General features: G+C 38.9%; 1 protein-coding gene across 2 annotated transcripts in view; it reads right to left on the bottom strand.

Moving 5' to 3' along the window:
• Window positions 1-24,891, bottom strand: part of uvrag (UV radiation resistance associated gene) — a 182,155-nt gene that overhangs the window by 101,425 nt on the left and 55,839 nt on the right. For both annotated transcript variants that reach the window (XM_067433356.1, XM_067433357.1), the window contains exons 8-9: window positions 18,133-18,259; window positions 5,594-5,678 (exon numbers count right to left, since the gene is read on the bottom strand). In XM_067433356.1, the coding sequence (XP_067289457.1) occupies window positions 5,594-5,678; window positions 18,133-18,259 (212 nt within the window). The remainder of the gene's footprint in view (window positions 1-5,593; window positions 5,679-18,132; window positions 18,260-24,891) is intronic.

The raw sequence follows: 24,891 nt of genomic DNA, 5'->3' as shown, positions 1-24,891 counted from the left end.
TATATATATATATATATATATATATATATATATATATATATTTATATACAGTCTTGTTCAAAATAATAGCAGTATAATGTGACTAACCAGAATAATCAAGGTTTTTCGTATTTTTTTTATTGCTACGTGGCAAACAAGTTACCAGTAGGTCCAGTAGATTCTCAGAAAACAAATGAGACCCAGCATTCATGATATGCACGCTCTTAAGGCTGTGCAATTGGGCAATTAGTTGAATTAGTTGAAAGGGGTGTGTTCAAAAAAATAGCAGTGTGGCATTCAATCACTGAGGTCATCAATTTTGTGAAGAAACAGGTGTGAATCAGGTGGCCCCTATTTAAGGATGAAGCCAACACTTGTTGAACATGCATTTGAAAGCTGAGGAAAATGGGTCGTTCAAGACATTGTTCAGAAGAACAGCGTACTTTGATTAAAAAGTTGATTAGAGAGGGAAAAACCTATAAAGAGGTGCAAAAAATGATAGGCTGCTCAGCTAAAATGATCTCCAATGCCTTAAAATGGAGAGCAAAACCAGAGAGACGTGGAAGAAAGCGGAAGTGAACCATCAAAATGGATAGAAGAATAACCAGAATGGCAAAGGCTCAGCCAATGATCACCTCCAGGATGATCAAAGACAGTCTGGAGTTACCTGTAAGTACTGTGACAGTTAGAAGACGTCTGTGTGAAGCTAATCTATTTTCAAGAATCCCCCGCAAAGTCCCTCTGTTAAAAAAAAGGCACGTGCAGAAGAGGTTACAATTTGCCAAAGAACACATCAACTGGCCTAAAGAGAAATGGAGGAACATTTTGTGGACTGATGAGAGTAAAATTGTTCTTTTTGGGTCCAAGGGCCACAGGCAGTTTGTGAGACGACCCCCAAACTCTGAATTCAAGCCACAGTACACAGTGAAGACAGTGAAGCATGGAGGTGCAAGCATCATGATATGGGCATGTTTCTCCTACTATGGTGTTGGGCCTATTTATCGCATACCAGGGATCATGGATCAGTTTGCATATGTTAAAATACTTGAAGAGGTCATGTTGCCCTATGCTGAAGAGGACATGCCCTTGAAACGGTTCTTTCAACAAGACAATGACCCAAAACACACTAGTAAACGGGCAAAGTCTTGGTTCCAAACCAACAAAATTAATGTTATGGAGTGGCCAGCCCAATCTCCAGACCTTAATCCAATTGAGAACTTGTGGGGTGATATCAAAAATGCTGTTTCTGAAGCAAAACCAAGAAATGTGAATGAATTGTGGAATGTTGTTAAAGAATCATGGAGTGGAATAACAGCTGAGAGGTGCCACAAGTTGGTTGACTCCATGCCACACAGATGTCAAGCAGTTTTAAAAAACTGTGGTCATACAACTAAATATTAGTTTAGTGATTCACAGGATTGCTAAATCCCAGAAAGAAAAAAAATGTTTGTACAAAATAATTTTGAGTTTGTACAGTCAAAGGTAGACACTGCTATTTTTTTGAACACACCCCTTTCAACTAATTGCCCAATTGCACAGCCTTAAGAGCGTGCATATCATGAATGCTGGGTCTTGTTTGTTTTCTGACAATCTACTGAACCTACTGGTAACTTGTTTGCCACGTAGCAATAAAAAATATACTAAAAACCTTGATTATTCTGGTTAGTCACAATGTACTGCTATTATTTTGAACAAGACTGTATATATATATTAATATATTTTTTACAATATATAAATAAATAGTAATTGTTATTATTTTATTATTATATCAAATGAATACACATGTACATAATGTACAAGGAAACCTGTGTATTCTTTCATTCACTAAAGACAAAGTAATCAAAAACAAAAATTGCTTTATGAAATTAAATAAAATTCACACATTTTAAGTATGATTTTAGTGTCCAAAAGTTACTAAATGCTTTTTGGGGCCACTGTATAACCAGCAAAAGAAAGTTGCAAGACAGCAAATCACAGGGAGTCCCAATGACATGGAGACGGAAGGGAAAGGGAACCAGGAAAGAGAAGGAATAATGGGCATGTTTATATTGGCTTCAGGAAGTTCACTTCGCTAATGATGCTCTGAATCAAGCCACTCAATTATCATAACTGCCAAATTACACTGAACTTCCTCCACTCTGACCCCATCAGGACAGTCCGTTACCTCAGGACCAACACCGGTCCAGGTGAGGTGCACCGGGTGGGAAAAATCTATATTTTCATGTTCAAATTTACACTACAGGTTCTCTGACTTGAGAAGATGAAGAGTAATGATAGAGGATAATGTGGTATTCATTTACAGTCATGGAAGTCAAGGAGGACGGAAGGAAATAATGATGAGGTATGAAGGATACACCTTCCTTACTGGACGGAGCTCACATGTGGGTCCACCAGGCCTGCTCTACACCACCCAAAGTCCCAAAAAACATTTCTGTCCGACCACTGTTAAACCGTGAACATAACTTGATCTGCCTTTACTGGAACTGGATATCTGATGTGCCAAAAAAAGCATGAGATGCGAATCAACGCCCAGAGACATCTGTCTGAATGTGTAAGGCTGTAGTGGAGGTACTTTAAAGGGGATGAATTCAAATTCGGCATGCGCCAATATGACAATTTTGGCTGATAACACATCATTCTTTATTTTTGAAAGCTGATAACGGTGATATTGTACCGCGATAAATCTAAATCCAATTTTTGATATAATTTTAAGAGCCTGATTACAAAAACAGAAGTCTCAGAATTAAAAGCCATTTCCCAAGCAGACAATTATGATGCTCTCATTATTATTTTATGAGCCGATATGACAGCACATAGTACAATGAACTCAATAATAAGTCAGTTCAATGTTGATTTAATTCAACTGATTCAAGTATAAAGCAGCTCTTAAGATCGGCTCTTATCCAATAGTGTCAGTGCAGTCAAATCAATAATATTACTGAATATTAAGTGTCTTATAAACCTCAACTAAGCAAGCCAGAGGAACCAGGCTCAGCCAGTTCTCATCTGGTCAAATGATGGTATTTATGCATTGGTGTAATATGCGGGTGGGACGATGTCCCCACCACTTTTTTTAAAACATCTTGCTTCACGGATGAACCTAACTAATACAAACAAAACATCTCTGCTTAACTAGAAGAGTAGGCACTATCATTTTGTTCGTTTGTTAAATAAGAGGCGATCGCTCGTTGCCGCTGTTATCAGTGCCGCAGATTTCTCTCGCGGCTCATGCAGTCTTCACACAGACGAGCGCTTTAATCTAACGCTTATCGCCGTTGCAGAGACTTTCTATTTGTTCCGGTCAGATCACAAAACAAAATGCACAAAAACTGTCCCTGCTCTTGATGTACAACCACTGATGATATTCGGTTTTGATAAAAGAAAAAATAGGCTACGAGGGCAGATTAGAAACGAGAATTTCTGACAAGTTTAACAGACTAGACCAGGGATTGTAAGCAAAGTGTGCAAATCTATATGCCTTTATTCATGTGAAAAATCTTGGCACAACACTATATTGTATTTAGATGCAATAATTAAACGAGATCTATATCAATAAATGAACCATTTAATTGATTTCCGGACATCTTAACACACATTTTTCTGCAATTGTTATTGTACATATTTTACATCTGATATAACATTGTTTCAGCAATGCAACCCCCCTTAATACGCCATATAGTGCATATGCACGCGAAAAACTGCCTACCATATGCACGCCAAAGCTCATTTTGACGTATAAGCGCCCCTCATGAGCTTTGGCGTGTATATAGTACGCAGTTTTTCGCGTGCATATGATACGCAATTTATGTCCCACCCACTTTTTAAAACAAAGTTATGCCACTGTATTTATGAATATATAAATAATATATTAACTTGATTATATCATTTTATAATCCTACACTGTAAAAAAAAAAGGCACATTTTGAACTTTTGCAGTACAATCGACTTAGGGCGTTTTCACACCTGAAAGTCCGCACCAAGGTCCGAACCAAAGTTTGTGTTTGGACATTTGGTTCTTTTTGGTTTGCTTTCACATTGCAGTTATGTTAGCGCACCAAAGAACTTTACATGACGTACTGGCGTCCTGTCGTCATCATCTATGTGTGCTGCATCTTAACATTGATTGGTTTGTTAGCGGACGTGCGTCTGACGTCAGTGTGTTGTCAATTCAGCGGCTAACTATGACAAGAATGAATGAACAGACGCATCGTTGCCAATACTGTTAATATTATGGCATTACTCTCTGCAGCACCAACTATACTCGAGGCAAATCCACCAAATGAACGTCCTCGTTGTGCAAACATTTTATCGGCGCCGACATGAAAGGAAAAGCTCCTAGAAGATAGGCTTTTTAGCCAAACAATGTATTTTATTGTATAGTTATGTTTAAATATTATAATGTTATTTTTAAATTTCATCTAGGCTATATTGATTATGAAACGTGCACAGATGTGCAATATATGTCAAAGACATCGAGTCAGAAATAATTTTGACCACTTCATTAAGATTTGTTTTGTAGAAAGCTTTATTTTGTATCTTAATTTTAATAAATGTTTCATCGTTTGCCTGAATTTAATAAATAAGCTTAAATAAATAATATAACATCCCGTGACGGAGTGATCATTTGCGTTGCACATGAACTGGAGCGGTCTCATAAATAAACCGAAACTCATATAGTCAAGCAGAGCACGCTGTTCACGCGAGCTGACATGAGTACACAAGCGGTTCTGGATAAAATGCTGCGCGCTCCATCACTGCTGCTCACATGTGCTGTGAGTTTAATCTGTTTTTTCACTAATCCTACACCAGAACTTCCTGTAAATGGTCTGAAAGTCCGAACTATACAGAAAATGCTCTCACACAAGAAACGAACTGAACCTTTGTTCTGTTTGGTCCGGACCGAGACTACCTCTTTTCGTCGGACCAAATTTCGTCTGTTTGGTCCGGACCATGGTCCGAGGGAGGTTTCACACCTGTAATTTTGGTTCGTACCAAACTGAAAAGTCCTAAAATCCGGACCAAACAAGGTAGGTGTGAAAGCACCCTTAGATGTTTAAGTTATTTCAACTTAAATTATGTTAGACTTTAAAAAATGAGTTACATCTTGTATAACTAATAAAAACAAGTTTACATTGCTTATTTTGATGAGTTAAAACAATGTAAAAACATATGTTGTTATAACTTATTGAACGTATAATTTTTTACAGTGCATTGAATGTTGCAATCTATAAAAAAGGAGGCAAAAAATACAAAAATAATAGCAATGGTACTGACAACGGTGCTTCAAACAGGCTGATGAACACCACCAGACATGCCAATGCTTTATGTCAGAGGTCAGCCCACTGTGCGTGACCTTTTGGGTCGTGTCAGACCCATTAGGGTTGGCACAACATAATCTGCTTATTGTCACACGATGCAATTTGAGCGGGTGGGAAAACACAAACGCATCCAGCATGGCCGTATAATCTCCCAAAGCGCTCGGAAAAACCCACAGAATGAAGCAGCGCCCCGGTAATGTCTGACAGATGTGAGACCACTGGACTCCAGGGTAGAGAACGAGGGATGAAAAGGAGAAACGCGAGGGATGGATAATTGCAGGTTGACAATCGCTCACCTTTTGGCAGTGCATTCCTTCTGCAGCTCCGTCAGAGACGCGCGCTCAGACTCCAGACCCTGGTGCTTGGTAGACGACGCCTCCTCTGCGGAGAACAACACACAGGTGGAAGAAGAAAAGAAAGAACAGGTAGAGTCGTGTGTGTTTGTACAGGTGGGTAGGAGTGTCGGATTCTAATGGCAGTCTATTAAATTGAGTCTTTCATCATTATAAAAACATTTCCTCTACAGGCAACATAAAACTAATTGGGATTCAAAAAATGCTTGTAGGGGTTTTTTACATAAATATAACTGCTCAGAATTATAATAAAAAGACGAGACCATATAATCAAAAACACTCCCAACATGAAATTTGGATAACGATTCCCGGGAGCAGGATAAGACACGCTTAGATTACAAAACGTCTGACAGGCTTTAAATGACGAAATCCTGATCTCGTGATCTGAAATACTTGCCAACTATGAGCACCTTGACCTTGTGAACTTTAATCAAATAGTAATATTAGTGCTGTCAATGGATTCAATCGATTTAGATTTTAGATATTGGTTGTAATGGCATCTTTTTATGAATGAAAGTCTCACTGAAACTCGAGGTGGACCGGTTCAAAATTACTCACGGTTCAGTTTGTATCAGGGTTTTAGGGTCACGGTTTCAGTACGGGACATTAGGGCATTTGTCAAATAAAAATAAGCAAAATAAGAACAAATAATCAATCTACAAGAAACAGTACAAATACATACAATAGAGCAAACATGCATATTAAATAAACTGTGCTTTTCAGGTTTTCCACGTACAGAAATTAAATAAAGTAATCAAATATAAAATAACACTGCATATTATAATCTTCACTGCATATACTAAATAAAGTTTATTCATTATTAAAGTTACAAAAGCTATTTAGTCAAGAGCAGTGCGTGATTTCTGTCATTTGTTGTTTGATTAATATTATCAGAGAGCAGGAAAAGACTTCTGTCCCTTTAAGACATAATGCACGGATCCAGTACACACTGTTACACATCACCGACGGTTTAGATTTTACCTAAGACATTATCTACTATGTTCGTAGGATTAATCACCAAGAAGAGCATGTTGACATAATTATTGTGTGAATTTGTCCGTTCAAGCGCGAGACTTAAAAAAGAACTCAATATCCGATGAGCTTCCCATGTGCGCGCACACACACACACACACACACACACAGCATGTGCGAGTTCTCTTTCGCGTCTTGCTCTCGAATGTTGATTTAATGATTTTAGTTTAAACACAATGTGTGCTGTCCAGGTCTCACTTGCGCTATCAACACCCGGTGATGAGGGAGTCACATTCCAGCATACGGCGCTCACACACACACACACACACACACACACAAACACACGAGTGACTGTTTTTTCTACGCTTTTTAATCATCGCTGAAAATATTCTATACACGAGTATTTTTTATTTTATCTCAACCATGGTACATTAACTAAGCACGGGCGTCGGAACCATTGTGTGTGTGTGGGACAAGACCCACCCACTTTTTAAGACCACTGATATTGGACCCACTCACTTTTATCGTCTCTAATTCAGCACATGTCTGTTTACCTCGACTACCCCTTAACCGAGAAACTTATTAAGAAACTTTATTATTAAACACTTTAGACGCTTTATTTCCCCTTTTCTAATATTTTCTCTCTTTTATTGAAAATAAATACCTTTCCGTTCTGATATGTGATGGGGAAAGGGAGTAGAGCGAGTGTGGCAAAAGGCGGATTCGAACCTATGATCGATTTGCCTCAAAACTTGATGCCATGCGTCTCTTACCCCTACTCTACAGCCACAGTAAATAATCCAGTGATTTCTGTCATTTTGTCTGGCCCAATCAATCGTTTAGTAAACGGCACATTTTCTGTCTGGACACGGAGCATAAAAAACATGCAACTTGTTCATTATCTGTGAAACTGTTGATTTCTATGGCAGTTAAATGAATATAGCCTTTTTATTATTAGACTATTGGTATTGACTGGTTTGAGGTCTTTTTTGGTATAAGAAAGGGATATGGCCTCAAACGCACCATAATGCAGGAAATCACATCTATGAAATCATTTTTTGACAGACCCCCCCGCAAAACAATTTCCCCACCTATCATATTTTGCCTAAGCCGCTACTGACCCACCCACTTTTTATTTGCTTCCGACGCCCATGTAACTAAGTATAGTAAATTTGGATTAAACATTATTGGAAGTAAAATTGCTAGCGGCGTTGGAAATAATTCCATAAATGAGGTATATTTTGAAAAATCCAAATTTTGCAAATGTGTCACAGTTATTTGAAACATTACATTTAAAATGTATATTTTCATTAATTTTCCATAGTTAAAGATTGAATGTCTGGGTCTGGTAGAAAGTTAAAAATAAATTATGTGACCTACATATAATGAAAAATAATAATCTATTAGTTCTAATAAACATAAAAGTGCCTGAAGTTTAAACACACCCTGAAACAGAGCTCCAAACAAATAATGCATATTAAAACCCCTACATTTCAAATGTACAAAATAATATTGCGGCTCTGCGCAGAGCTCCAGAATGTTTGTGTACATTCAAAGGAAACAGAACAGTAAATCTCCTTCTGATTTCTGGAAAGAGATACACACTGCCCAGATTTACTGGATCTGAGGGTTTTGCTGATGGTGTTCAAAAGACATTTTATAATCCAGCCTGCATGACCACACCACCACCATGCCATCAAAGCATCAGCGAGGAATGTGTGTGTGTGTGGGGGGGGGGGGGGGGGGGGCATGTTTTGTGACATATAAAGACACAAATGTGTAAAATGAGATGGGTATGACATAGATATTACAGGAGAGGGTGAAATATGAGGACATTACCCATGTCCCCACTTTTCAAAATGCTTATAAATCATATAGGATGAGTTTTTTTAGAAAGTAAAAATGCAGAATGTTTCCTGTGATGTGTGTGTGTGTGTGTGTGTGTGTGTGTGTGTGTGTGTGTGTGTGATGGGTAGGTTTAGGGGCAGGGGCAGTGTAAGGGGATAGAAAATACAGTTTGTACGGTATAAAAACCATTACGCCTATGGAGAGTCCCCATATGTCAGAAAAACAAGTGTGTGTGTGTGTGTGTGTATGTGTGTGTGTGTGTGTGTGTGTGTGTGTGTGTGTGTGTGTGTGTGTGTGTGTGTGTGTGTGTGTGTGGTTGTGTGTGTGTGTGCATTATTTCAGACACAATATCCACAGAAGAGGGAAAACAGAGAACGGGACAGAAAGCAAGAGCGATCAATGAGTGAGAAATGAGGAGGAGATTATACATTCTTTCCATAGATGGATCAAAAGGAGGATAGAAGGTGGTGTGGTGTGACCTAGGTCCAATAAGATCAAATCATATACAGTCCATGAATATACATACACTAGCATTCATAGGTTGTTTTTTTAAGAGAGAGAGAGAGAGAGAGAGAGAGAGAGAGAGAGAGAGAGAGAGAGAGAGAGAGAGAGAGAGAGAGAGAGAGAGAGAGAGAGAGAGAGAGAGAGAGAGAGAGAGAGAGAGAGAGAGAGAGAGAGAGAGAGAGAGAGAGAGAGAGAGAGAGAGAGAGAGAGAGAGAGAGAGAGAGAGAGAGAGAGAGAGAGAGAGAGACCTGCATCAAGATTTTCTTTTTAAATACCATAAATATGTTTTGTTCCACAGAAGAAAGTCATAGTGGTTCGGAAGGCCATAAGGAAGAGTAAACGATGACAATTTTCATTTTTGTGTGAACTATTCCTTTAAAGAGTTGATTCTTGTCTGTTCTTTTCCACTTCACTTACATAAAATGAGAAGATGAGGGAAGATGAGAGTGGAAAGAGAGAAAATCAAAGCAGACTGTCTGATTAAAAAAAGGCAACCCTCCTTTGTTCTGGCCCGCACTTGTGAAAACAGAGAGTGTCTGCTTTATAATACGCCTCACATTCTCTTCTCTTTTACAGCTCTGTGGGATCTCTCTGTCCTAAAGCAATGCCTGGCGGGACATCCTGGACCCTGGTGCTGTCTTTCTGAAGACATGGGAGGTGTGAACCAGGGAAATTGGAAGAGAGATCATTGTCGCTGGAGCAAAGCGGTCCCATATGCAAAGCCTTGAACCTCTCATTAGGATGAGACGGAGAGAAAGAGAGCCAGAGGCAGAGAAAAAGACTGAAGGTCTAAATGCTTTTGTTCTCTTTAAGCGATCCCCTATGACGCGCTCTGCTTTAGTAATATCTCTCTCGAGCATCAGAGTTGTCAGCAGCAGGTTAAGGCCTCCTCGTCGCCGCCCACACCTTTACTAAAGACTACTGGCAGGAAGTCATGTGCGTTTGCTCGGGAGAAACAATAGCAGAGGTTAAAGGGGTAGTTCACTTTAAAATGAAAATTCTGTCATCCTTTACTCACCCTAAAGTAGTTTCAAACCTGTATGAATGTCTTTCCTCAGCTGAACACAAGGGAAGATATTTTGAAGAATGTCAGTAACCAAACAGTTACCTGGAGCCATTGACTTCAATAGTAGGAAAAAAAATACTACAGAAGTCAGTGGCTCCAGTTAACTGTTTGGTTACTGATATTCTTCAAAATATCTTCCCTTGTTTTCAGCAGAAGAAAGAAATTCATACAGGTGTGAAAAAACTTCATTTTAAAGTGAACTATCCCCTTTAAAGGGATATAAATCCTGTTATTACACGGCTCTGTGAAATACTTGATTCTGATTGGTCAATCGCGCTTTCCAGCAGTATGTTATTCCCAGATAACACCGCTCATCCGGGTACTGCGAGTTATCTTGACCGGGACTACTTCTGTGCTTAACGCTGGCGCCATTTTGTGGCTGAAACAGCCGTGGGTTACAATGGAAGACTTCAAGGCGGGTTTCCTTTATAACGTTTTAAATATAGATATTTTTCTGACACAAACGCATCGATTGGAATCAGAAGGCTCTATTAACCCATCGGAGTCGTGTGGAGCGCGTTATTTGACGGACAGCTGCATTTTTTATGGACTTCAAACACAACTACTGCTGGGATTAACGTTAGCCTGGACTTTTTAAATATAACTCTGATTGTATTTGTCTGACAGAAGAATGTCATATACACCTATAATGACTTGAGGGTGAGTAAATCATAGGCTTGGTTTCATTTTTGGGTGAACTAACCCTTTCAGCATTCATTCTCAACATTTAGCAGCAATAGATAAAGGCTTAAAGCAGGTTGGAACTGTTTTTCTTCGCGAAAGCTTTGCGTAAGAGCTAATAAATATTTAATCTCGAGACAATATTTTGTGTCTAATAATTATTTATTTGAAACTAGTAGCCGTGTAATAAGCGGGATAATGTCGACCCAGCCGGTTGTTATCACAGAATAAACCCCTTCAGAGTGACGCTCCGCTTCGCGTCGGGGTCCGTATCACTCTGTCGGGGTTTATTCTGTGATAACAACCGGCTGGGTGGACATTATCCCTTACTCATCATTTACTGACCCTCATATCTGCTGTGGAACCTGTGAAGAGGACATTTAGCCACGTTTCCACCGCAGGAACTTCCCCCAGGAACTAGGGACTTTGGGCTGGTACTCGGTGTGTTTTGACCGCAGGGTCTAAATGAAGTTCCGGGTGAATATTTCCCCCTCCAAACGGCCCTGCTCAGGAGGTAGTACTTTTTCAAAGTTCAGGAACTTTCGAGGGCGAGACTTGGGCGCTGAACATGATGATTGGTTTAGCTCACGCAGTATTTTATTTCAACCAGCATTTTAAAAGTCTTTTGCGAGGTTCGTTCTGCATTCAGTAAATATCAATATTGCTATTTCTGTCTGATGGCGCGCGTTCGTCTCAGCCATCTCACGGTCAATGTCCGTAATAGCTGATAATCTAATCTTTCAGAATACGCTTTAGTATCAGTGCTCTTATCCGCCGTTTTCATTACCTCTTTAGTAAACCAATACATAACCAGCAAACGCAGCACAGCTTGAATCTCCTCCATACTTCATATTGTTGCAGACGTGTCGTGCAAAAATTATTACGGGGGGGGGGGGGGGGGTACCCTTTAAATAACACAGAAATACTGCACTATTGACTTTAGAACAGGTGTGTGTTGGTCAATGGTCAGGTTTTCAGTTTCTCACAATAGCAACTCTCCAACAATGCTCCTGAACACACCTGGTTTAGACCAGACGCCTATGGGTGAATACACACACACACACACACACAGATGGGGGAACAGATGCGCCAGTGTATTTGATATGTGTGACCCTGGAGCACAAAAGCAGTCACCCGTCTCACGGGTACATTTGTGGCAATAGCCAACAATACATTGCATGGGTCAAAATTATTGATTTTTTCTTGTGTGTCAAAAATCATTAGGGTATTAAAATCATGCTACATTAAGATATGTTATCAATTTCCTACTGTAAATATTAAAACAATGTATTATTAGTAGTAATATGCATTGCTAAGGACTTCATTTGTGACACTTTAAAAGGCGATTTTCTCAATATTTAGATTTTTTTGCACACTCAGATTCCAGATTTTCAAATACTAACAAACCACACATCAATGGGAAGCTTATTTATTCAGCTTCCAGATGATTTATAAATCTCAATTTCAAAGCAAATCGACCCTTATGACTGGTTTTGTGGTCCAGGGTCACAAATAGGTGGATGGAAACCGTGTTTGACTTTCATTGTAAGGAAAATTCAGTGACACAATATTCACATGCTCCACCGACACGGTTAATCTTAGTAATGAAAATTACTAATGAAATTATTAATTGACAAGGCTTTTTATCATCCCGCCAATGATATTGAGACATTGGTGAGGAAACATGGTGAAATGAGAGGAAACATGGTGAAGCCAGCAGGTGTTTCGTGTCCTAATGACCAGTAAAAGTGTCCTCTCACTGTTTTTCTTCAGCACTTTCCATTTTCCTCTTGGTTTGTGGAGTGCCTCCACATCTGACGTTTACAGGCCCACGGTCCAGAGCGCAACTACCGATCATAACAACGTCAAAACGCTTTTATGAGCATAATTTACAACATGTGCATGGACGTGACGAGAAATTAGAGCGAGGGAAACGGTGACAGGAGGCTTGACCCTGCGGAGCTTTATTCTGTGCTTCAATGGAAACGAGGAAGCGCTCAGTGACCAGAACCGGCGGGGGCAGCTTTGTACATTAAACAGAGATGAGACGTGGTTACACTTAAGTCATTTTCTGCAATTTCTGGCAATCTCCCTTTGTAAGTGGGATAAACTACGGTAGTTTTGGAAGGAGGCTTTTGTGCTGTTTCACGGAGTGCTGGCCCGGTTAGTATCACAGCAAACAAGCGCTGACTGACAATAGCTTAAAGGACCATTAGTGTTTCAGTGAAGTTTAGGTGTGGGGGATTTGTTAGCGGGAATGGGAAAGGTAGGAATTAACTGAGAGGGACATGATGTTTTTTCATGACATGTTTTTCTCATATCTCTCCCAGAAGAGACGCTTTTTTCTTCTCTTTTCTTCACAAACAAAGTAATAAACGCAACAGTTTTGTTTTTGCCCCCATTTTTCTATGGCTAAGACTTTTTCTATGTACGCAAAAGGCCTATTTCACTCAGATATTGCTCACAAATCTGTGTTAGTGAGCACTTCTCCTTTGCCGAGATAATCCATCCGCCTTATAGGTGTGACGTATGATGCTGATTAGACAGCCGAATATTGCACAGGTGTGCCTTTGGCTGGACACAATAATAGGCCACTCTAGGGCTGCATTTATTCCAAATTGTTGACTATATCCAATTTTCTTGACGACTCGATTACATCACCTTTTAAAAGCGACCCGTATCCGATATTTACATTTACACTATACATTGACGAAACAGCCCAAGACGTGACCGCTTAGATGGCAGACGCAAATCCACGTATCCTAATCATATCGAATTTATTACCACATGAGTGAGGACTGAATCCGATCTGAGGATAGAATTCGATCTGAGAGGGAATAATCGGAATTGGGTCACTTGAACCATGCAGTGCAAATGAGCCCTAAAATGTGCAGTTTCAATCTATTGGGGGTCCCGGGGGTTAAGGGGGTTGCAAGTTAGGGTGCGTTCACACTTGTCATGTTTGGTTGGATTAAAACGAACCCTGGTGCGATTTGTGTTCATTTGAACATATGTGAACGCTGCCATCCGAACCCCGGTGCGCACCAAACAAGCGGACCGAGAGCGCTAAAAACATGGGTCACGCTTCCAAACCAACTCTGGTGCGGTTCGACTGATATATGAACGCAACACGGACCAAAGACATGTAAACGGACCAAAAAACGGACGTGATGTCACAAGATGAGACGCATAGTCAGCTGATTTGAAGACGCGGAAAGATCGGTGTATCCAAAATGAGTAACGTTAACGTTAGAGGGCAAACGTAGAGCAACGAGGAAGTGCCTCATCAATATTTGGTCCGACGAGCATGTTTCGAAAATGCTAGAAAAAACACACAAAAAGCAAACCTGGTTCTTCTCATGAAAGGACCCGTGCTGCCCATTAGTCGGTACAGACGACAGAACGGCCGTCTCTTTTCTGCACAACGGAGGAAATCCTGCTGCTGTTTTGAATGTTTTGATCATTTCATGAGCTCTTTATGAGTTCTCAGCGGGTAAAAATAATGCCATATGTACACGCATAAAATGATGGCGTTTAATCCGCACACAGCATTGTTCTGAATGTTCGGTAAGCAGCTCCTGCGTCATATAAGCCGACCAATCAGGTTGTGAGCGTCTCCCTGTGCCTTTGGTTCGGTAACTTTAGGTTCGCTGTTAAAAATGCCAGTGTGAACGCTAAGCGGACCAGGACTATATGTTTTGTTTTTGTTTTTTGGTCCGGACCAAACGAACCGAACTACAAGTGTGAACCCTTAGTTGCAATTTTCGCAAAATGTTGCTTTTTCATGAAACGTACCCACATTCAAGTGTTGATTAAAAAAAAGAATGCATGAAGCACGAATTAAAACAAAGTGTCTGTTCTTTCTTTTGATAAAAAGCATGTTCAGATATTCATACAACAAGATATTCTGTGTGCTATGAAACTTGGGAAAATGACCAAAAACGCTGGCGGTGACTGGCATATTTCATGTTTACGTTCACTTAAGACATAACCGACTATGTTTACGATGATACTCGACATGACTTGATAATTTTGTGTGAATTCAATCTGTGCCACATGAGAGGTAAAAATCAGAAAACCATGCAGTGCACATGAGGCCTAAAATGTGCAGTGCATTGGGGATAAACCAGCCAGTATCTGGTGTGACCACTATTTTGTTTGAAAGAAAGAAAGAAAGAAAGAAAGAAAGAAAGAAAGAAAGAAAGAAAGAAAGAAAGAAAGAAAGAAAGAAAGAAAGAAAGAAAGAAAGAAAGAAAGAAAGAAAGAAAGAAAGAAAGAAAGAAAGAAAGAAAGAAAGAAAGAAAGAAAGAAAGAAAGAAAGAAAGAAAGGTCCCATAAATCAATGAATGAATGAATGGAGGTCAAGCGGTGCCATCATCAGCCGTTCCTCTCACTTCATGTTCTCTTCGGCTCTTTAGAGTCCTGACTGTGAATGGGCCGCTCCTTTGGGCTCCAGTCAGGACAGGCTCCTCTTGGCAGAGGCTGTTGGGCAGACGTCATCCATCTACAACAGACCTTTCCCTGAACCCCAAATCCGTTGTTTGTTTCCACACACTAGGAGGTCACGAACACAATGCATTATGGGATGGCAAGTGCCAGGCCACTTAATCATGACAGTTGTGCAAGCGTGCGTATATGTATTCTTTATGAACCCACAGTATGCAGCCCAACCCTCTAGCCAAACACCAGCCGCCACATCAATCAAACTCACCTCGTCGCTCCTCCCGCCCATGCACAACATTCGGCAAATAAAAAGAGCAGGACTCAGAAATCAAACATGAATGGCAGGAGGCTGTGAGGAATGGGGCGGCGAGGAACTTAAGCTTTGGATAAACTCTGAATGTTCAATGTCCGCCTGCACAGTCTGGATCTTTGACGGAAGCCATGTAGAGTAACATAAGAGAATAATGAGACCACTAAATCACAACAAACAGGGCCGCTGGTGGTCCTGACAGGACAAAACTCCAGAAGTGCGCTTTTCCTACAAGAGGATTTGCTATTATTATAGTAACTGAATTTAAAGGACAAAATGTGACAAACTGCTCAAATCAGGGATATCATGGTAATGAAAAAAATGGTTGTTTGATTGGGCGGCACGACTCAAATTAAAATCGTAAGAACTTTAAAGGGTAAATAACATAGTTCCTCATGTGCGTTTCAGATGATTAGTCGCAGTTTTAATCGCATGGAAGCGTGAAAAATAACCATTCCCAAACTGTAAGTGTTTAGCTCATCCAAAAATTTATTCTCTCTCATGTTTTATCCGCACGTCATGCAAGCATATGAACGTCTGTGTTTACTGAAGTATGAGCGTTGTCTCTTCAGAAGACTTGGATTTGTATTAAACCCCTTAATTAGGGTTTTTTTTACGATGCCTTTTTTACATTTTTTTGATCTTTTAAAGGTGCCCTAGAATGATTTGAAACAATATGTTACATTGTTCTCTGATATCTACATAAAGGGTATGTGGCTTATTTAAGGGGAAAAAATTGTCCAGATACAGTTTTACAGGTCCATTTATAACCCTATAAATTGTCCCTAGGATGTAATGCTCTGCGTTTGCCTTATTTGGAAGAGTCATGAATATTAATGTTGAGCTCTGCTCTGATTGGCTTATTTCAGCAGCTCACAGCTCACAGCAGTTCAGTGAAGCGGCTCGTGAGTCCTGACCGCTCTGACAGAACAACACCGACTAAATGAAACTTAGCAAAACATCTCAAATGGCAATCGATAAAATACAGCTTACTTGTTTATTTGGTGTTTACAGATCATTCGCGTGAGAAAGACCTTGTCCGGTTGCCAGATTTCAGTAATTAAATCCCCCAAACAGAGCTTTTCTGTGAAAAGAAACCCGTATACACTCCGTTTTTTACCTAAACATGTCTAATCTGGCAACCATGTGAGCTCTCTCTCTCTCTCGCGCGGATGATCTGAAAACACCAATAAACAAGTAAGCTGCATTATATCAATCACCATTGACTATCGTTTTAACTTATATGGTGGAAAAGGTGATGTTTGCTAGAAGGATCGCGTGAACGATCTGTAACCAAAGTATCTACGGTTGTATTTTGCAATACAAGATAATATTACCCTTTGTCATTAGACACACTATTTAGTTTTGTATGGTAGTTGGTGTTTCCGATTGTTACTGTAATCATCTTGCGTCATCTAGACAATGCGGTCTCTCTAAGAAACTTTCAATTTAATCAGAAATTGTTTAAACAGTCAATAAGGGCATACATGACTTACTGCTTGCAGGAATATAGTGGCCCCTTTCTTCAGTTTAAGACGCTGAGTGAAGCTTGCTTGAAATGGGCCGAACAAACGAGCGATTTGTTGTGGCATCCGATTATAATAAACCTCAACCGTGTGTCATGAGAGCCGTTTTTGCGATCTTCGAGTGTCTTGTCTATCATCAGTAGATTCGGCTTGTTTGGACAGATGCAAATGTTGGGGGCATGTACATAAATGATCCCCAACGCTTACATCACGGTTGGGTTTATGTTGAGAAGCACTTTATTTTCTGTTGAGTTTTTGATTTACGAGATTTACATCAGAAGTAGGAGACAATGGTGTTTGAGACTCACAGTAAGTGATGTCCATGTACTGAACTCTTATTATTTTACTATGGCAAGGTTAAGTAAATTTTTCGTTCTAGGGCACCTTTAAGTTTTAAAGGAATGGACTTTAAAATGGAGGGACAGAAATCACACAGGTTTCATAAAATATCTTCATTTGTGTTTGGAAGTTAAACGAAACGACATGACAGAATTTACATTTTTGTGTGAATTATACATTATAAATACAGTAAGCTGAGCCTTGGATAAAACAACTCATTTAGTTTACATCAATGATACATGCGTTGCATTTTTATATTGCGATATCTTGATATAACGATGTATCATTACACCCCTACAGGACTAGTTTTTATACATCAGGTGTTTTTTGGACAGAAGGTGCAGATATCAAGTAACAATCGAATGCCTCACTACATCAACTATGTTCTTGGCTGCAATTTTAGTTTTTTGTTTGCAACTTTTTCACTTTAAGTAAGGACAGGAATATGACTTGAGACTTGTTAGACGTGAAACAACTGCCTTGCTCAGTTCAAAGCACGGAAATATCTTTACATGAAAATGAGGAGCCGCCGTCTTAGATCTGGAAATACATTTTAGCAGATGGGACTCTATACGGTCCCCCGAAGAACTGGAACATGCATGAAATTACATCAGTGAAAAACAAGATGAAGAGTTTCACAACACGTTCAGTTCTGGAAGAGATCGCAGATGTGTTGGGATGTGACCCACAGAATCGAGGAAGAAAGAACATATTTTGAATACATATGGTGATGTTTTTTGACCTAAGAGGGACAGATCTCTCCTCAGATGAATAGTTTGGTGAATTCGGTTACCTTTCTTTACAAGCTGTGCTCTCTCTTTCTGCATCAAGTCCATTTCTCTCGCCAGCGCCTTCCTCTGTCTCTCCAACTCACACCTCAGAATCCCGATATGTAGCTGCATACACTCCCGCTCTTTCTTCTGTGGAAAGAGACAACAATAAGGTGAATCCTTTTGTGGATAAAAACTGATCGGGCAACAATGAACTGTTCTTAGGGATGCTCCGTTAACATTTTGGCCGATACGATAACCAATAATTCTTTACATTTGAAAGCCGATAACCGATATATTGGCCGATAAATCTAAATTCAAATTTTGATTTCATTTTTGAGAGCCTGATTACAAGTCTCAACTTTAAAAGCCATGTCCCAAGCACAGAATCAATGTTCTCATCATCGTTTTATGTAGCTGATATAAGAGAACACACGTTGCACTGAACTTGATTTTCCATTTTTGAAGCGATTTTAATAATAAGCAATAAGCAATAATAAGCAATTCAAATTTCAAAACCATCATGGTGAACAGTGCACATCTGAAGTGTCTCATCTGAAGGAAATAATACTAGAGCCCGACTGATATTGGTTTTTGCTGGCCGATACCAATAACGATCTTAATGAGTTAAAAAAAAGTCAGATCGGCCAATTTTCTTTATGTGTATATAATAGTACAATACCAGTCAAAAGTCTGGACACACTCTCCCATTGGTATGTTCAAACTTTTGACTGGTACTGTATATAGAATAGAGTATAAACATAATAACAGAACAAACATACAAATGAAATAAACAGTGCTTTTCAGGCTTTTACATGCAGGTCTAAACTAGATTTTTTTTAGGTACAAAAATAGTAATCAAATGTCAAATATCATAATCTTCCTTTTCATATCTCAGTGTTTAAATAGAGATAAACCCATATTAAAGTTATTCAGTCAAAAGTGTTTTATTTAGAAAACGATTCCCTGCCATGAAGTGATTTTTCTATGTTTTCACTGTTATGCTGTAGGGGGCGCTATTAAACATCTCCAGAATCTCCTGATCAAAACACAGGAGAAGAAGAGGCAGGAACGAGCGATCTCTTATGGGCCGATGCATATGAAAAATAACACGATCATCAACATTTAATGGCACATAAATCAAAACTGCCTTAAGTTATTGAATGAAATGTCGACCCAGGACTAGCTACAGGACTGTGAATCTTTGGGGTGTTGATGGACTCGATCTAACCCATCTGTGTTTTGAATCCCATCTATATGCAAGTTAGCTTTCTCAGCTTTTTTTCTCAAAATGTTGCTTTTTCATGAAACGTACCCACATTCAAGAGTTGACAAAAAAAAGAATGCATAAAGCAAGATTTAAAACAAAGTGTCTGTTCTTTCTTTTGATAAAAAGCATGTTCAGATATTCTGTGGGCCATGAAACTTGGCAAATTGACCGAAAACGGTGACTGGCATATTTCATGTTTACGTTCACTTAAGACTCAATAATTTAGTGTGAAACGTCGCACGCTGTGAAACACGTGGGCGCGCATTCATATCTGTAGCATATCTGCGGCATATACGCCGATGCCGATATATCTGTGACAGACTCATATCGGCAGACCGATAAATCAATCGGGCACTGAATTATACTATACTGTTAAAGGTACAATATGTAGGATTTTTGCAGTAAAATATCCAAAAACCACTAGGCCAATGATATACAGTACATTTTGTTCAGTTGAGTACTTACAACATCACAAGTGTTTCCAACTATTTGTAATTTGTGAGAAAATGTGGGACATGTGAGGGAGTCGCCTGTCAATGGCGTCATATCTGTGTTAGCCTCGGTATACACTTTTACTGCTGTAGAAACCATGGCAAAAGACAAGGGAACATCTAGCGTTGTTGGAGTTTCGTTTAAACATTATGGACAATGGCAAGCAGACTTTGGAACAAAATGAGAAATCAAAAGAGGACCAGTATTGGCGTTAGGGGTGTCAACAATAATCGATTTGGCGATGCGGGGTGTGAATGATTCAGCATCGATGTGGCAAAGTGCCATAATCGATTATGTCACTGTTTATTTTCTGGCAGACGATAAAGTTGTGAAGTTTCAAATACTTCCAGTTCCAGGAGAATAACAACAACAACAAGGAAGATGGCTGAGGCGGAGGGAGATGACCGCGATAGACGGGTTATTAAAAACGCGCTAACGACCCGAGGTGTGTAGGATTGTACATATATTTTTTGCACAATTAATCTATAATGACGAAATACGGCGCAATTCACCTTTATTCCACAAGGTGGCAATGTCTGATACCCAATGATGAAGTGACGTTTCACTCATAGTTACCTCTGACAGAAAACGAAACAATAATTATAATCTGCAAAACTTGAAATGGCTTAGTGATTTACTTCAGAGAGCAAGTACTAAACACAATCATATGTTAGTGTCACTGTCTCTTAACGAACTCTGACGAGGTCATATGATGATGGATGTGGTCAAGAAGCTGTCAGTGATCAAAATATTGATTTTGAAGACGCTGAAAATGAGTTTGGAGAATATGCTCGAGATGGCGAATATGAGGCAGATGCTGAATATACTGGTAAACGAGCTCTGACGAGGTCATATGATGATGGTATTAAACATCTGCTCAAACTGAATCCTTCCAAGCTCCAAAAGGTAACGAAATAGGTTTTATTTTATTCTTCTGTAGCTGTTACTCTAAAATCAGGAGTTTTATATATTATCACGACAGGTAGAGGTCTATCCATGTTAAATATAGATCTGGGTCGCTAACGACCTGAATATGTAAGAATGTTTGGTGAAACAGTCATGCATTTAAGGGTTAATTGCATTTTATTTAATTTTATTTAATTACATTTTATTTAATTTAATAACTTTTATGTCAAAGATATAGGAGACACATAGCAGCCAATACAATCTGTTGTTTAATATCTGCTTGTATTGCCTCATGACTGATGAAAAATTTGCTTTGTGTGCAGTAGAATTTTGATGCATCACAATGCATCGTAGAATCGAATTGAATCGAATCGTTACCTGGTGAATCGTAATCGAATCGAATCGTGAAGGCAGTGCCAATGCACACCCCTAATTGGCGTGGTGTTTTCGAGACGGCGAGACCTTCACAACAAACTTCGACTTGACAGAGATGTCACTCATGTGCTTTATCAGACAGGTGAGCAAATGTACATAAAAGAAAATAATGTTATTTAGCTCAACACGATGAAATATGAGAATATCATCAGTATGATGTAGCTACTGCTAGTCTCATACAGCCAACAAACTAACACACAGAATAACTCTCAACACCTTCAGATGCAGTTTAGATAGTGTAGGCCAAGTGAAACAGGATTGAGTTTCCTCAAAATTTTAATTTGTCAAATAAACTGACCTGTACGAGTAATTCAACACTTGCGGGTAGTTTAGTTTATTTCTTTATATCCGCCGTGACTCACGCTGACGCTGATATCGGTCTCTTATTAGTAATCGCACCCTGCTTCATACCACAGTCATGATAAAAACATAAATGCATTTACTCATCCATAAACATTATTAGATGCATCGGTATGAGGGAAAGTCCCATGATTCCACATTCATTCACTGCGTCATCAATCTACACATTTGCTATTGTTTTAAACAGGTTAGAGACCCCTAGCGGCGAACAGATATACAGTGTAGCTTTATTCAGGGTATATACAGCAATCCTTAAGGTAAATTTACTACTCTTTAATACCTTTTTTACTACCTTCAGAATATTTTTAAAACCATCACGACACTGAATTGCAAGTGTTAATCAGCGACCTTTCTATTATTTACACAGATTTTGGCATATATAACGTACAAAAAAGAATAGATTTAGAATCGACAGCAGGAGGAAATCTGTTATCATTCAGACACAGTAAAACACATCTCAACATTCACAAAGGTTGGTGAAGGAGAAGTATTACTGCACATTTGATTTCAAATAATAATTGGTAATTCAGCAAATAAATGATTTAGTTTTTTTTTTCCAACAACAAAACCCGAGCCAAATATTACATTTCTATAACTGTTATAAATTGTTGAATTTAACAAAATACTAAAAACTAGTGCTGTCAATCGATTAAAAACATAACACACATTTTTTCTGTGATTAATCGCAATTAATCGCAATAAAAACATTTTTTGTACGATTTTTAATATATTTTTTTATATATAATAATCTCAGAGTTAATCAAATTAATGTAGAAACAACATAAAGACAGTATATTTTAAATACTTGTTTAAATGGCATCTTTTTATGAATGAAGGCCAGTATTACTGGTATTAATACAGTTACTGATTTTTTTTTTTACATTCATTATTAGGCTTCAAAAATATAACAGTTTTTAATTTAAGTAAACTTAAAGCAATGCTAACATAAACCAGTAATAAATGTCATGTTTACTCCTGCCCTTCCTGTCTTAACAGTTAGGAAATATACAGAAATTTAATAAAGTTATCAAAGTTATATGCAGTCTGCACTACATAAACTATAAATTAAATAGTTAATCCTTATTAAAGCTACAAAAGTTATTCAGTCAAGAGCAGCGAGTCATTTTCTCTGTTCCCTTTGTTCTTTAACTTTACTGACAGGAAGCTTTATTGGCTGCTGTCCCTTTAAGAGCAGACAGACAGACACGCGGATCTCACTGTTTACTGTCTATGGATCGCGCCTCATTCTCTCACAACTCTTTTTGTTCATTTTAGACTTTATAAAAATCATTTAAGATTGCTCTTATGAGGATAGTCGTTCAAGATATGTCTTGAAACAAGTCTAAAATAAAACGTAAGCCAGCCACTTCTGTTGAGTGCGCAGTGTTCAGAGATGATGCCGAACGACCGCTGAATATGATGTCAGCATCAAAAGTACGTTGAGACGGAGACGAAAGATCTTTGATTATGTGTCCAGATACGCTAAAGCCCATATTTAAACGAACTAACGCGAACGCAGATAGAATTTCAATCAGAATAGGACACCTGATAGTCTGAAAAAATAATACCTAATTTGGAAAAAAATAATACCTGAGACCACATTTAACACTTTTAATGGCCTTAAATTTGACGATTTTGATTTATCACTTTTTAATACTTTTTAAAACCCCGCGTACACCCTGTTAATACTGTACATGTACTGTTATAAAATATTTATACATTTAAAATAAATGCTGTTCTTTGGAAATTTCTATTTATCAACGTATCCACAGATTCCACAAAAATAAAGCATTAAAACAGCTATTTTAAAGTATAATTACTGTATTTACTGTATTTTTGATCAAATAAATGCAGATCAAATAAGATTTTATAAACAATATATTTTGCACTACCCTGTAAAACATTTACAGCAAGCGAGCACAAGCCAGAAACATTCACACTAATGTAATAAAACAGTAAGATATGCTTTTTAAGTCGATTACAGCAGACATCAGTGCCAGATCTTCCCTCAGCTTCTCCGGCACAGATGAGTCCACAGCAGATCTATCTAATCTACATCTACAGCCCCGCGGCCTTCGGGACTGTCAGCGGGCCAAGCGCACTAATGAGGACCAGTGATCTGACGAGGGTGAAAGTGGGATAGAGAGCAGATAGGAGAAGAAAGAGAGCGAAGGAGAAGAGATAAAAAGCAGGGAAAGTTCGCCGTGTCTTTAAAGTGATTGGTGGTGGTGATCCCTATCATAACCAGAACTGCTGAGTTTAAATGTTTGCTCGTCATGGCCTCCGTTGGAGACATATTCAGAATAAACAAAACATTATACATGCAATTATAAAACGTACAGAATGGACATAGAGACATGAACATGAGAAACACGAATCCACACCACAGGGTGATGAGGATAATTGAGTCATAGCAATGTAATCTGGAGGATCTAACATCTCAGGATCTGGTGTTCTTGCACTTGGCAGCTGAGGAAGTGTCAATCACAGAGATATAGAGGACCGTCAGATAGTTTGAGCCCTTATACAGTGAGAAAACACCAAGAGCTTGCGTGTTTACTATCAACACCACTGGCACGACTTTTCACACAAATAGCTAAACACTTCAAAAACACACACGCACGCTACAAGATCTTTCCAGATTGATACCATAGATTGATTCTGATACTGATAAGTGCTGATATAAAAATGTTTTATTAGTTTGTGTATAATATCAAAATTAATAATAAAATAATATAAATAATAAACGAGGCATGTGAATTTAGCGATTATAACAAACTATGAACGACAAATTATTTACGGGAAGTACAAAAATATACTTAAGATTGCATTTAAATGTTATTTAATTAATACGATTTTAAAGACGCACTATATTGACAAAAGTTTTGGGACACCTGCCTTTACATGCACATCCCATTCTTAATCCGAAGGGTTTAATATGGAGTTAAGAGTGTGTTTATGGGAATTTTTGACACGCATTTGTGAGGTCAGGCACTGATGTTGGACGAGAAGGCCTGGCTCTCAGTCTCCGCTCTAATTCATCCCAAAGCTGTTCTATCGGGTTGAGCTTAGGACTCTGTGCAGGCCAGTCAAGTTCCTCCACACCAAACTCCTCATCCATGTCTTTATGGAGCGACGCTTTGTGCACTGGAGCGCAGTCATGTTGGGACAGGAAGGGGCCGTCCCCAAACTGTGCCCACAAAGTTGGGAGCATGAAATTGTCCAAAATGTCTTGGTATGCTGAAGCATTAAGAGTTCCTTTCACAGGAACTAGGGGGCCAAGCCCAACCTCTGAAAAACAACCATAACCCTCCTCCAG

The sequence above is a fragment of the Pseudorasbora parva genome, chromosome 23 (assembly GCF_024679245.1).
Source record: "Pseudorasbora parva isolate DD20220531a chromosome 23, ASM2467924v1, whole genome shotgun sequence".
Taxonomy (NCBI): Eukaryota; Metazoa; Chordata; class Actinopteri; order Cypriniformes; family Gobionidae; genus Pseudorasbora; species Pseudorasbora parva.
The sequence above is the reverse complement of the archived record's forward strand: the minus strand, read 5'-3'. Positions and strand labels throughout refer to the sequence as shown.